General features: G+C 44.8%; 1 protein-coding gene across 8 annotated transcripts in view; it reads right to left on the minus strand.

The window, feature by feature from the left end:
• BRPF3 (bromodomain and PHD finger containing 3) overlaps positions 1–15,960 on the minus strand; it is a 292,941-nt gene that overhangs the window by 136,725 nt on the left and 140,256 nt on the right. For all 8 annotated transcript variants that reach the window (XM_040424140.1, XM_040424143.1, XM_040424138.1 and 5 more), the window contains one exon: positions 14,966–15,122. In XM_040424140.1, the coding sequence (XP_040280074.1) occupies positions 14,966–15,122 (157 nt within the window). The remainder of the gene's footprint in view (positions 1–14,965; positions 15,123–15,960) is intronic.

Below are 15,960 nucleotides of genomic sequence, written 5' to 3' on the forward strand. Positions count from 1 at the left end.
CTTAGGCCTCCTGCAAACAACCGTTTTTTTTTCCCGTTTACTGGCCGTTTTTTGCGTTCCGTATACGGTCCGTATACGGAACCATTCATTTCAATGGTTCTGCAAAAAAAAAAGGAATGTACTCCGTATGCATTCCGTTTCCGTATTTCCGCTCCGTTGAAAGATAGAACATGTCCTATTATTGCCCGCAAATCATGTTCCGTGGCTCCATTCAAGTCAATGGGTCCGCAAAAAAAACATAACACATACGGAAATGCATCCATATGTCTTCCGTATCCGTTCCGTTTTTGCAGAACCATCTATTGAAAATTTTATGCCAAGCCCAATTTTTTCTATGTAATTACTATATACTGTATAAGCCATACGGAAAAACGGAAACGGAAACACAACGGAAACAAAAAACGGAACAACGGATCCGTGAAAAACGGACCGCAAAACACTGAAAAATCCATACAGTCGTGTGCAGGAGGCCTTAGGGTACTTTCACACTTGCAAAGTTTTCCGGTATTGAGTTCCATCACAGGGGCTCAATACCGGAAAAAAACGTTTCAGTTTTATCCTAATGCATTATGAATGGAAAGCATTCCGTTCAGTATGCATCAGGATGTCTTCAGTTCAGTCACTCTTACGGTATTTGGCCGGAGAAAATACCGCAGCGTGATGCAATGCGGGTGCAATGCGTGAGGTGAACGCATTGGACCCTTACTGAATCCGGACCCATTCATTTCTATAGGGCTGTGCACACGAGCGGTGATTTTCACGCATCACTTGTGCGTTGCGTGAAAATCGCAGCATGTTCTATATTCTGCGTTTTTTCACGCAACGCAGGCCCCATAGAAGTGAATGGGGCTGCGCGAAAATCGCAAGCATTTGCAAGCAAGTGTGGATGCGGTGCGATTTTCATGCACTGTTGCTAGGAGACGATCGGGATGGGGACCCGATCATTATTATGTTCCCTCATGCACACGCCCGTTGTTTTGGTCCGCGTCCGAGCCGCACATCGTGCGGCTCAGGCGCAGACCCATTCACTTCAATGGGGCCGCAAAAGATGCGGACAGAACTCCGTGTGCTGTCCGCATCTGTTGCTCTGTTCCGCGGCCCCGCAAAAAAAATATAACATGTCCTATTCTTGTCCGCAAAACGGACAAGAATAGGCAGTTATATCAATGGCCGCCCGTTCCGCAAATTGCGGAAGGCACACGGGCGGCTTCCGTTTTTTGCGGATCCGCGGTTTGCGGACCGCAAAAAACAGCACGGTCGTGTGCATGTAGCCTAAAAGGGAAAATAATAGCATTCTGAATACAGAATGCTAAGTAAAATAAGGCTGGAGGGGTTAAAAAAAAAAAAAAAAAAATTCTCTCACCTTAATCCACTTGTTCGCGCAGCCGGCATCTCCTCTGTCTTCTTCTTTGCTGTGTACAGGAAAAGGACCTGTGGTGACGTCACTCCGGTCATCACATGGTCCATCACATGATCCATCACAATAGTAAAAGATCATGTGATGGACCATGTGATGACCGGAGTGACGTCACCACAGGTCCTTTTCCTGTACACAGCAAAGAAGACGACAGAAGAGAAGCCGGGCTGCGCGATCAAGTGGATTAAGGTGAGTTCAATTTTTTTATTTTATTTTTTAACCCCTCCAGCGCTATTGTACTATGCATTATTTTCCCTTATAACCATGTTATAAGGGAAAATAATACAATCTACACAACCCCGATCCCAAACCCGAACTTCTGTGAAGAAGTTCGGGTTTGGGTACCAAACATGCCGATTTTTCTCACGCGCGTGCAAAGCGCATTACAATGTTTTGCACTTGTGCGGAAAAATCACGCATGTTCCCGCAACGCACCCGCACCTTTTCCCGCAACGCCCGTGTGAAACCAGCCTTAATGCTGGATCCGGTAGCAAGTGTTCCGTTTTTCCGGATGACACCGGAGAGACGGATCTGGGTTTTTAATGCATTTGTCAGCCAGATCCGCATTCGGAAACAAATGCTATCCGTTTCCATACGGATTTACGGATCCGGCAGGCAGTTCCGGAATCCAACAACGCAAGTGTGAAAGTACCCTTAGAATTGCTTGGATAAGTAAAAGCATTCCAAAAGTATTACCACATAAAGTGATATGTAAGATTTGCAAGATTAACCTTTGTCAAAAAAGGGTCATTCAACCAGAATCCAATAAAAAGAATAGACAAAATATAACAATCTCTTTATTTTTCTAGCTCCACTCCTGTCCTATATCACAACTGCAGATCATAAAAATAGACATGTATTCTTCTCTTTGCTGCAGCAATATCTTGCTAGTGGTGGTGAGCCAGGAAGTTTAGGAGGAAGGTGCTGGGTTGCTCTTGTGGCCGCACAGTGGAGAAGGAGAGGTGTCCCTCCCTCCCAACTGGGAAGAAAGGGATACAAATGAGCTCTTAACAAGCTCTGCCTCTAATGCCAACAGATGTAAGGCAGCTATCCTATAAGTCAATGTTCAGCTCTTAAAATAAGCCTTGAAACATGACTTTGATAATAAATAAGCCAGCACCTCATCTGCAGACAGCTGTTTCGGGGAAATTTCCCCTCATCAGTGCAGAGCAGAAAGTACTGGCTTAACTGGGTGAGAGGGCTAAGTCAGGATCTGGGAGGTACTCTCTCTCCTTGGGGAGAGAGCACCTTAGTCAACTCAAAACAGCTGTCTGCAGTTGAGTTGCTGGCTCACATAATTGGTAACATGAGGTTAATGATAAGGTTACTTACTATTAATATGAGGCACATAGAGGCGCAACTTAATAACACCATGTGACTCACATTAACAGCAAGCCCATCATGTACCTCCTCACATAATGGACAACATGTGGTTAATGTGAGGTACTTGATGGGATTAGTTACTATTAAATAACTCCAGAGAGTTGTGGTCAATGATTCCTATTGAGAATGGTCCCATGTTATAAGCGGTGTACCCCAAGGTTCAGTGCTGGGCCCTTTATTATTTAATTTATTTATTAGTGATATCGAGGACGAGATTAATAGCACCATATCTATTTTTGCAGATGACACTAAGCTGTATAGAACTGTACAGTCTATGGAAGATGTCCATAAACTACAAGCCGACTTGAACATTCTGAGTGATTGGGCTTTAACTTGACAAATGAGGTTCAATGTGGACAAATGTAAAGTTATGCATCTTGGTAGTAATAATCTCTGTGCTTCATATGTCCTAGGGGATGTAACACTGGGGGAGTCCCTTATGGAGAAAGATTTGGGTGTCCTTGTGGATGGTAGATTAAATTACAGCATACAATGTCAATCAGCTGCTTCTAAGGACACCAAGATATTGTCATGCATTAAACGAGGCATGGACTTACAGGGCAGGGATGTAATATTACCACATTACAAAGCGTTGGTGCGGCCTCATCTGGAATATGCAGTTCAGTTCTAGGCACCAGTCCATAGAAAGGACGCACTGCAGCTGGAAAAAGTACAGAGGAGAGCGACTAAACTGATAAGGAGCATGGAGGGTTTTAGTTATGAGGAAAGAATAAAGGGGTTATCTAACCCCCCCTCCCCCCCAATGCCCAGGCCCCTCGTGGCTCGGGGATTATACTTACCTGCTCCCCGGCACCCACGTGGCTCCAAATCCTTACACGGCCGTGATGCTAGGGAGAAAAGCTTGCTATATTTGTTTTTCAGGGTCCTGGGAAAACTGTGTAACATATCATGTGAAGCTGTAATAGGGACTACTAAATAAAACCCCATTCTCAATCCAAAGTTGTGTGCCAAAATTTAGGACATTTGCTTTTCAGGGTCCCAAGAAAGCTGAGTAACATAGCATGTGGAATTGTTATATACAGCCAGGTCCATAAATATTGGGACATCAACACAATTGTAACATTTTTGGCTCTATACACCACCACAATGGATTTAAAATGAAACGAACAAGATGTGCTTTAACTGCAGACTGTCAGCTTTAATTTGAGGGTATTTACATCCAAATCAGGTAAACGGTGTAGGAATTACAACAGTTTGCATATGTGCCTCCCACTTGTTAAGGGACCAAAAGTAATGGGACAATTGGCTTCTCAGCTGTTCCATGGCCAGGTGTGTGTTATTCCCTCATTATCCCAATTACAATGAGCAGATAAAAGGTCCAGAGTTGATTTCAAGTGTGCTATTTGCATTTGGAATCTGTTGCTGTCAACTCTCAAGATGAGATCCAAAGAGCTGTCACTATCAGTGAAGCAAGCCATCATTAGGCTAAAAAAACTAAACAAACCCATCAGAGAGATAGCAAAAACATTAGGCGTAGCCAAAACAACTGTTTGGAACTGTTTGGTGGGCGATATAGGCGATAAGCAATATAAGTTTGTGCCACGATATGGATTTTGCGCATATCGCCTATATCGCCGGACCGCGATATGTCCTGGCTGCGATGGTATGTTAGTGAGCAGCATTATACTCACGTGCACCGGGGCCGCCGGGCGCTCCTTCTTCTCATAGGTCTGTGCGGCGTATTGCTAATGCTATAAGCATTAGCAATGCGCCGCACAGACAGAAGAAGGAGCGACCGGCAGCCACGGCGCACGTGAGTATAATGCTGCTCACTAACATACCATCGCAGCCAGGACTTCAGTAGCGTCCTGGCTGCCATGGTAACCGATCGGAGCACCAGCATTACACTGCTGGGACTCCGATCGGAACTACCCACTGCCACCAATGATGGGGGGGAGGAGGGGGACCATGTGGCCACTGCCACCAATGATTAATACTGGGGAGGAAGGGGGGGTGGGTTTGAGTTACCAGAGGGGGCTGATAAGAGGGAGAGGCTGGGGGGCACATGAGAGGCGGGGGGGGGAGGGGCGGATCAGGGGCTGGGGGGCACATGAGAGGCTGGGGGCTGATCAGAGGCTGGGGGGCTGATCAGAGGCTGGGGGGCACATGAGAGGCTGGGGGGCACATGAGAGGCTGGGGGGCTGATCAGAGGCTGGGGGGCACATGAGAGGCTGGCTGCCATGGCCAGCTCCCTTCTGTTGTGTGCACAAAGCACAGGGCAGCAGGGAGAGTGTAAAGTCCTATTCACCCTAATAGAGCTCTATTAGGGTGAATATGACAAGGGTTCTAGCCCTTAAGGAGGCTAATAGTTATTAAATAAAAAGTAAAAAAAAAGAAAAAAAAATGTTTAAACACCCCCCCCCCAAATATAGAAAACTAAAGCAATTATATCGCAATATAGATTTTAGGCCATATCGCCCACCCCTATTTGGAACATTCTTAAAAAGAAGGAACGCACCGGTGAGCTCAGCAACACCAAAAGACCCAGAAGACCACGGAAAACAACTGTGGTGGATGACCGAAGAATTCTTTCCCTGGTGAAGAAAACACCCATTACAACAGTTGGCCAGATCAAGTAAAAATCTCCAGGAGGTAGGTGTATGTGTGTCAAAGTCAACAATTAAGAGAAGACTGTCACCGCCAGGCATCTGAGAAGCTCTGACAGACGTTCTTCAGAACCTCCTGCTTGAGGTTCTTTTGTTTTGCTTTCCTTTTGTCATCTTGTTTCCCTCTCTCAGCTGTCATCTAGTTGCACTGATTGCATCCCTTTAAATCCCCTCCCATACTGCATCACTTTGCGGTTTATACAACTTCCTGGAGTGTGCTGATGCTAGAAGCTGTTACTACAGGATCCACAAGATAAGTCTGTTTCTTTATTTCTGATTTCCTGTGGGCTTGATCTTAGGTGACCCTGACTCCCTCCGTATTAAGTGTAGGGAGCCGGTGGTCGTGTCCCCTCACTATTATAGGGTGTTCAGGTGTCATACAGTCGAGGAACCAGGGTATGCAAATTTCTACCATTGAGATTTTTGCATAGGCTGAGCAGTAAGGGAGAGAGCTAGCGTTGTTACAGGGCTTACCCTTTTGTTCCTTAGTTTTAGATCAAGTCAGTCGGATCTTCATTTGTGTCTTCTAGTTTTCTGTAACACCATCCGTGACATTATAAACCGCCAAAACCGTCTTAAGCATGAATCCGGTTTCAACCTTGATTGACCGCATGCAGGGTCTTTCACTGGAGGTAGCAGATCTCCGGAAAACTGTCTCTCAGTTTGAGGTGACCGTTTCTGCTTGCGTTCATGGAATTTGTTCTGAGCCTAAAATCTCGCTTCCGGATACGTTCTCCGGGGGTAGTGAGAATTTTGTTCGTTTTAGAGAGGTTTGCAAACTCCATTTTCGCCTACTTCCCCATTCCTCTGGTGATGAGGAGCGGAAGGTGGGGATCATCATCTCGCTACTCAGGGATAACGCTCAGTCCTGGGCCTTTTCGCTGCCGGTGGGGGCATGGCCCCTCCGTTCAGTGGATGATTTTTTTTAGCCCTGGGTCAGATATATGATGATCCGGATCGTATTGCTCTGGCTGAATCTAGACTACGTCTTTTATGCCAGGGTAAACAGTCCGCAGAGATATACTGTTCAGAATTTCGGAGATGGGCAGCTGATACTGGTTGGAATGATGCTGCACGCCGAAGTCAATTTTGCCATGGTCTTTGTAACGGAACGCCTAACACCCCGACCGGGTACCTCCGTTGATAGATGCTCCTAGTGCTTTCCGAGGACTCCAAGCACTCTACTTGACACTGTACGCACTGCAGACCCCACGAACCGCCGAAGCTTGGTTGAGGTCTCACCGTCTCCTACTCACCCTGGACTTACGACAAGGCTCCAGGCTCCAGTGGGTGAACCTCTCCTAAAACCAGAGAGCCGGAACAGCTCTTAAAAGGACTAGTAGTAAAGCCAGGGGAGTATAGCAAATCTCCCAGCGTATAGCAATCCCCAGCGTCGATCAGTTACCCAAACATCAGCCTCAACATGATAAAGGGTAAAACAGGAACTGACTGTACTTCACGTACAGCCTCTTTTATTCACAAACCAAAAACATAGTACTGCCCACAGGGGTTTGAAATACAACCAATCAGTAATTTACAACACATACAATGTAAGTACAGCAACCAATCGTTCACGCCCCCAGAGGACCAGAAGGGAGACTGCGACACAGGACAGATACAACATATCCCCACAATGCATCATGGTTTCCTCCTCTCTGTCCCGGAGACAACCGAGGAGCAATCCAATTATCTCTCAGGACAAAGGGAAATCACCAATACACATGTGAAGACAACAGGACAGACATCACCATTTAAACATACAATGTCACAACCCTTTTCAATACACAGACATTTAACATATTCCCAGACAGCTCAAGTCTGAGTGCATATTATTAGGTGAATGGCACTCAGACAACATGAATACAATAAAATGAGCTAACTGGGTACCCTCACATAACATACAATACAATTACAGAGACAGATTGTTCTGTCACACATCTCAAAACCCCACATGTCCCCATATGGCTTGGATCTGAGCGCTCAGATGCCACAAACACAGTCAAATCGCCATGGGGTTTAAGTTTTGCATGGGCTGATGAGAGGGCCCATAATCCTGGGGCAAGAGGCTGGTAGCCAGGCCCCTCCAAAACCCAGTGGCGAGGTTGGTTTTGCCACAGTCTTTCAGAGGGATTGAAAGATGCATTTGCCTTTCATGAGAGACCTACCTCCTTGGACTCTGCCATGTCTCGGGCCATTCGTATTGACAGGCGTCTTAGAGAGAGAGAAGAGATCACTCCTTCCTGTCATACTCACTCCAAGGACAGTGTGGCGGTCTCTTTCAGTGCGCAGGGGTCTCAGTCTCTCTCAATCCCCTCTGAGCAGGAGCCCATGCAGCTGCGTTTGCTTGCCTCTGACAATAGAAGATTCAGCTCTCAGAGGAGGGTTTGTTTCTGTTGTGGAGGTATAAATCATTTGGCAAATGTTTGTCCCTCTAGGAGATTCAGGCAGTTTTTTGAGAGTAATGAAGAAACAAAAAGAAAAAAATCCTCTAAAAACTTTCCATCTGTTACTATTGGCAAGGTTGATGCGGAAATTGAAGGTTTTCCGTTTGCTTGTAGTTCCCGTTTTGTCCTACCTGCCAGGGTGGCGCTAGAGAGCAAGAACATTTTTTGTCAGATTTTTGTAGATAGTGGAGCAGCTGTCAATCTCATTGATAATCAATTTGCTATAACACATGGTTTCCAGGTATGCACTTTGGGAAAGGATATACCTGTTTTTTTCTATTGATTCAGCTCCACTTTTTCAGAAATCGTTAAAGGGCATAGTTCACAATATCCGTTTGATTGTGAGTGATACTCATGTTGAGGATGTGTCATGTTTCGTCCTAAGCGGGTTGCCTACTCCTCTAGTGTTGGGGCTACCCTGGCTCACTAAACATAACCCCACCCTTGATTGGCAAGCGAGGCAAATAAATGGTTGGAGTGACTTTTGCAGAGAGAATTGCCTCACGACATATGTTTCAGAGGTTTCAACTAAGACTGTACCATCTTTTCTCTCTGAATTTTCGGATGTGTTTTCTGAGAGTAGTGTTCAGGAGCTGCTCCCTCACAGGGAGTACGATTGCCCTATTAATCTTATCCCAGGCGCCAAGCTGCCTAAATCTGGTTTATACAATCTCTCCCAACCTGAAAGGGTCGCTATGCGTTCTTAGATCTCTGAGAGCCTGAGAAAGGGACACATACGACCCTCGAAGTCACCTGTTGCCGCTGTTTTTTTCTTTGTTAAGAATAAAGATGGTTCTTTAAGACCATGTCTGGATTTCAGGGAGCTGAACAGTATCTCAATTCGTGACCCTCATCTGCTTCCTCTGATCCTGGACCTGTTTAACCAGATTGTTGGGGCTAAAGTATTTTTCAAGTTGGATCTAAGAGGGGCATACAACCTGGTCAGGGTCAGAGAAGGAGACAAATGGAAGACGGCCTTCAATACCCCTGAGGGCCATTTTGAGAATTTGGTTATGCCTTTTGGTTTGATGAATGCTTCAGCCGTCTTTCAGCATTTTGTGAACAGCATTTTTTATCATTTAATGGGGAAATTTGTACTAGTGTATCTAGATGACATTTTGATTTTTTCTCCTGATTTCAAAACTCATAAGGACCACCTACGTCAGGTCTTGCTCATCCTGCGGGAGAATAGATTGTACGCTAAACTGGAAAAATCTGTGTTTGCGGTTCCAGAAATTCAATTTCTGGGGTTTCTTCTCTCTGCTTCTGGTTTTCGCATGGACCCCGAGAAGGTCCGCGCTGTGCTTGAGTGGGAGCTTCCTGAGAATCAGAAGGCGCTGATGCGTTTTTTGGGTTTTGCCAATTATTACAGGAAGTTTATTTTGAATTATTCCTCTGTTGTTAAACCACTCACTGATATGACTAGAAAGGGGGTAGATTTTTCCTCCTGGTCGGTAGATGCGCGTAAGGCCTTTTCTACTATCAAAGAGAGTTTTGCTTCCGCTCCCATCTTGGTACAACCTGATATCTCTCTGCCCTTCATAGTTGAGGTGGACGCTTCTGAGGTGGGTGTGGTCTTGTCTCAGGGTCCCTCTCCTGCCAAATGGCGACCATGTGCCTTTTTCTCAAAGAAACTCTCCTCCGCAGAGAGAAATTACGATGTGGGAGATAGGGAGTTGTTGGCCATCAAGTTAGCTTTTGAGGAATGGCACCATTGGCTAGAGGGAGCCATACACCCTATTACCGTGTTTACCGACCATAAGAATCTGGCCTACTTGGCCAGATGGTCTTTGTTCTTCTCAAGGTTTAATTTTGTTGTCACGTTCCGCCCTGGGGTTAAGAATGTGAAGGCGGATGCCCTGTCACGTTGTTTTCCGGGAGGTGGGAATTTTGAAGACCCGGGTCCCATTTTGGCTGAAGGTGTGGTGGTCTCTGCTCTTTATCCTGAATTGGAGGCAGAGGTTCAGGCAGCCCAGGCAGAGGCTCCTGATCTTTGTCCTCCTGGGAGGTTGTTTGTGCCTCTCGCTTTAAGACACAAGGATTTTAAGGAGCACCACGATACTGTCCTTGCTGGGCACCCGGGGGGTAGAGCCACAGTGGATCTCATCACTCAGAGATTCTGGTGGCCAGTGCTTCGTAAGTCGGTTGAGGGTTTTGTGGCAGCCTGCGAGACCTGCGCTCATGCCAAAGTCCCTCATTCACGGCCATCAGGTCCTCTCCTCCCGTTACCCATTCCTTCCCGTCCTTGGACACATCTGTCCATGGACTTCATTACGGACCTGCCTCGTTCCTCGGGGAAGACTGTGATTCTGGTGGTGGTGGACCGTTTTAGCAAAATGGCGCATTTCATTCCTTTTCCTGGGTTGCCCAATGCTAAGACGCTGGCGCAGGCATTTATTGATCACATTGTCAAATTGCATGGTATTCCTTCAGACATAGTCTCTGATAGGGGCACGCAGTTTGTTTCCAGATTCTGGAAGGCTTTCTGTTCTCGCTTGGGGGTTCGGTTGTCATTCTCTTCTGCTTTCCACCCACAGTCGAATGGCTAGACGGAGCGCGTCAATCAGAATCTGGAGACATATCTGTGCTGTTTTGTGGCGGAGAATCAGGAGGATTGGTGTTCTTTTCTCTCCCTTGCTAAGTTTGCTTTAAATAACAGTCGTCAGGAGTCCTCTGATAAGTCACCATTTTTTGGTGCATATGGGTTTCATCCGCAGTTTGGGACATTCTCTGGAGAGGGGTCTTCTGGTTTACCTGATGAGGAGAGATTCTCCTCGTCTTTGTCATCTATTTGGCAAAAGATTCAGGATAATCTAAAGAGCATGAGTGAGAGTGTGGCGGATAAGAGACGTGTGCCTGGTCCGGACCTGAATGTTGGTGATCTGGTGTGGTTGTCTACTAAGAATATCAAATTGAAGGTTCCCTCCTGGAAGTTGGGTCCTAAGTTTATTGGGCCTTACAAAATCTTGTCCGTCATCAATCCTGTTGCCTACCATCTTGATCTTCCTCAGAGTTGGAAGATCCATAATGTTTTTCATAAGTCCCTATTAAAACCTTATGTTCAACCCATTGTACCCTCCTCTTTGCCTCCTCCTCCGATTGTGGTTGATGGTAATCTTGAATTTCAGGTCTCTAGGATTGTGGATTCTCGTGTTGTCCGCAGTTCTCTCCAGTACCTCGTTCATTGGGAGGGTTATGGTCCTGAGGAGAGGATGTGGGTCCCAGTGACGGACATTAAGGCCACTCGTCTCATCAGGGCTTTCCATAGGTCCCATCCTGAGAAGGTGGGCTCTGAGTGTCCGGAGTCCACTCGTAGAAGGAGGGGTACTGTCACCGCCAGGATTCTGAGAAGCTCTGACAGACGTTCTTCAGAACCTCCTGCTTGAGGTTCTTTTGTTTTGCTTTCCTTTTGTCATCTCGTTTCCCTCTCTCAGCTGTCATCTAGTTGCACTGATTGCATCCCTTTAAATCCCCTCCCATACTGCATCACTTTGCGGTTTATACAACTTCCTGGAGTGTGCTGATGCTAGAAGCTGTTACTACTGCATCCACAAGATAAGTCTGTTTCTTTATTTCTGTGGGCTTGATCTTAGGTGATCCTGACTCCCTCCGTATTAAGTGTAGGGAGCCGGTGGTCGTGTCCCCTCACTATTATAGGGTGTTCAGGTGTCATACAGTCGAGGAACCAGGGTATGCAAATTTCTACCATTGAGATTTTTGCATAGGCTGAGCAGTAAGGGAGAGAGCTAGCGTTGTTACAGGGCTTACCCTTTTGTTCCTTAGTTTTAGATCAAGTCAGTCGGATCTTCATTTGTGTCTTCTAGTTTTCTGCAACACCATCCGTGACAAAGACTTCACCAGAGCGAATACAGAGGGTTCACCACAAGATGTAAACCATTGGTGAGCCTCAAAAACAGGAAAGCCAAAGTAGAGTTTGCCAAACGACATCTAAAAAAGCCTTCACAGTTCTGGAACAACATTCTATGGACAGATGAGACCAAGATCAACTTGTACCAGAGTGATGGGAAGAGAAGAGTATGGAGAAGGAAAGGAACTGCTCATGATCCTAAGCATACCACCTCATCAGTGAAGCATGGTGGTGGTAGTGTCATGGCTTGGGCATGTATGGCTGCCAATGGAACTGGTTCTCTTGCATTTATTGATGATGTGACTGCTGACAAAAGCAGAAGGATGAATTCTGAAGTGTTTCAGGCAATATTATCTGCTCATATTCAGCCAAATGCTTCAGAACTCATTGGACGGCGCTTCACAGTGAAGATGGACAATGACCCAAAGCATACTGCAAAAGCAACCAAAGAGTTTTTTAAGGGAAACAAGTGGAATGTTATGCAATGGCCAAGTCAATCACCTGACCTGAATCCGATTGAGCATGCATTTCACTTGCTGAAGACAAAACTGAAGGGAAAATGCCCCAAGAACAAGCAGGAACTGAAGACAGTTGCAATAGAGGCCTGGCAGAGCATCACCAGGGATGAAACCCAGCGTCTGGTGATGTCTATGCGTTCCAGACTTCAGGCTGTAATTGACTGCAAAGGATTTGCAACCGAGTATTAAAAAGTGAAAGTTTGATTTATGATTATTATTCCGTCCCATTACTGTTGGTCCCTTAACAAGTGAGAGGCACATATGGAAACTGTTGTAATTCCGACACCGTTTACCTGATTTGGATGTAAATACCCTCAAATTAAAGCTGACAGTCTGCAGGTAAAGCACATCTTGTCCGTTTCATTTCAAATCCATTTTGGTGGTTTATAGAGCCAAAAATTTTAGAATTGTGTCGATGTCCCAATATTTATAGACCTGACTGTATAGTGTGCCACAGTTTCCCATATTTGCCTTTTAAGTTCCTGGAAAAGCTGGGTAACATTGCATGTGGAGCGGTATTAGCATCTACTTAATACAAAATCTACCTAAAGAAAATTCAATTCTCACTTCAAAATTCTTTGCCCTAGTTTCCCAAATTTTTCATTCAGGACCACAAGAAAGCTGGGTAACATAGCATGTGGTTCTGTAATAGGGACTGTTGTATACTAAACAAACCTAAGTAAATCCCCATTCTTGCTGCCAAATTATATGACAGCGCCCCCGGAAAGCTGGATTACATGCAGTTATTAGCATGCAGAGCTGTATGAGGGACTGCTGGATGCTAAATGTACCTAATATTTAGGTACATTTATACTAGTAGTAATTTTACTTATAGTCAATGAGGACTAAACCCTGCCACTTTCCCCCAAATTGCTGGTGCCACAGTTGGTCTCCAGCCAAATATGGTGGAGACAGGGAGAAAAGGGCTCCTCTCTGCGTGCAAGATTTCAGCAAAACTGCTTGCCGTCACAGCTTGCTGACAGTTGGCCAAGTATATCTAAGAGGGACATTTTTATGCAAGTATTAAATTATTATTATTTTTTATGTGTACAGGTATATGTAGAGGATTATTGTCGCTTTAAGGCCTCATGCACACAGCACTACCCATATTCTGGTCCGCAAACTACAAATATCTTCTGTGTATTCCGTATCTCATTCCAATCAACAGAAATTGTTATTTTCATCAGCTATACAGACAAGAATAGTTGCTTGCTCTATAGTTTGCAGAGTGGTCTGTTGCTCACTATCAGCTATTTATTCATTACCATAGTTTGTCTCTCTGATTATTTTGCTTGTGGTTGTTGACTTGGTTTGTTTACTTGACCACTCATTTTGCCTTCTCCCTAGTATTTGCTGCTATGTATGGCCTGGGACTGTTTCCTGACTATTTGCCTGCCTTTTGTTACTGTGCTGTCCGTCTATCTTGGATCTGTGAGTCTCTGTTGTGGATACTGGTTACTGATTTGTCTGTCATTATCCCCCTTTGGGTCCCTGGCTAGTATGACCATTCTACCTGGTCACTGGAAACCTGTCCTGCTGGACAGGTTAGGCTACTTTCCCACTGCCGTTTCAGGGTCCGCCTGTGAGATCCGTTTCAAGGCTCTCACAAGCGGCCCCAAACGGATCAGTTTGGCCCCAATGCATTCTGAATGGATGCGGATCCATTCAGAATGCATCAGTTTGGCTCCGCCTCCATTCCGCTCTGGAGGCGGACACCAAAACTCTGCTTGCAGCGTTTCGGTGTCCGCCTGGCGGTGCGGAGCCGGACGGATTCGTCTTGACCTACAATGAAAGTCAATGGGGACGTATCCGTTTACATGGACACAAATATGGTGCAATTGTAAACGGATCCGTCCCCCATTGACTTTCAGGACGGATCCGTTTGACTTCACTTAGACTTAGACTTTTTTTGACTAAGTGTATGCAGACGGATCCGTACTGAACGGATACCATCGTTTGCATTTATAGGTGCGGATCCGTCTGTGCAGATACCATACGGATCCGCACCTAGCGCAGGTGTGAAAGTAGCCTTACTAGTATTTTGATAGTTGCGTATCATCCTGGGTTAAGCAATGCACACACACTCAGCCATCTACATGATGTACAAAAAAGTGTGATTCATCACTTCCATTGCTTCAAGATCCAGTGATTATGCTCATGTGCCCACATCTCGGTCGGATCTGTAGGATGTGTTGGAAAAACAAGTCTGATCCAAGGGCTCTTTCACACGAGCGGATGCAGTGCCTGGAATCCGCTGCGTGAAAGAGTGCCAAGCCCCGTTCCGGACAGCAGAGACACTGAGCATGATTAATAATGCTCTTTGCCGCTCTGTGATCTTTTTACTACAAAATCACTGTGACAATTTTATCTCACTGTAATTTTGTAGTAAAAATATCAAAGAGAGGCAAAGAGCATTATCAATCATGTTAATGCTCCATGCCTCTACTGTCCGGAATGGGGCTTGGCTGTATTTCACACAGCTGATTTCACGCACGGCATCCGCTCGTGTGAAAAAGCCCTAAAGAACCCGCTTTGCAACTACCAGGACTGAAAGATTCTGTTGCTAATGTCTTTGTGCCAGCATACAAACACCTTCAGAGGTGTTGTGGAGTCCATGCAGATGATTCAGGAAACACACAATCCATAATACCACATTAGTAGTATCAGAGCAGTAGTAACCAACATTCTTATGGAATTTTATAACTCACCTGTCCACCACTTCTTTGGGACTGCATATGTGAGTGAAGTCTTCGAATCAGAGGAGCCCCATTCCTGGACTGGCGTTTTAGTAGCCAATAACTATGCAGGTGTTGTAAGAAGTGAGTCTTCTTCTGCATGCAAACTCCACTAGAAATCTTAATTAACCTGTAAAAAAGTAAACATAAATCAATACAAGTGCAAATATACGTACACACATTACAAATTAAATCTTAAAATCTTGGGAGAATATTCTTAACTCTTGGTCTTAGATACCGGAGGTTTTTCATTTTTGCAATTTTATTTTTTTCCGTGTCTTCCTGGAACCATAACTTTTTTTATTGTTCCGTTCACGTATCCATATAAGAGATTTTTTTTGGCGGAAAAGTTGTACTTTCTAATGCCACCATTTAATAAATATGGTAGTAGGATGTAGGATGGCATGGAATTTGGTAAAAAAAAAATAAAAAAAAATTAATTTGCCACTATTTTACGGTTTTGTCCTTACAGAGTTCCCTTTGCGGCAAAAATTACCTGTGCCCTTCATTCTCTGGGTCAGTACGATTACAACGATACCACATATGTATAGGTTTTTTATGTCTAAATACTGTAAAAATAAATTAAAACTTTGAAAAAAAATTCTTTACATCATCATATACATCACAAATTTTGCAGGACAATCTATAGCTTTAATTAATACCATTTCGGAGTGTGTGACTATTTGATCACATTTTATTACATTTTTTGTGCAAGACAAGCAATAAGAAAAAAAATGGCCATTTTGATACTTTTTCCGTTACGCCATTCGCCTTATTGGAAAAATATTTTTATATTTTAATAGTATGGGCGTTTTCTGACGCGATAATACCCATAATGCTTATATTTTTCACCATTTATGTCATTTTTTTATTCTACGGAAAGGCAGTGTTTTAGATTTTTTTTTTTTTTTTTGTAGCCAATGTTTGATGCTACAACACTCACTAATTTTTTTTCTTCACTATTTCCA

This window comes from Bufo bufo, chromosome 3 (genome assembly GCF_905171765.1).
Source record: "Bufo bufo chromosome 3, aBufBuf1.1, whole genome shotgun sequence".
In the NCBI taxonomy this organism is placed as follows: domain Eukaryota; kingdom Metazoa; phylum Chordata; class Amphibia; order Anura; family Bufonidae; genus Bufo; species Bufo bufo.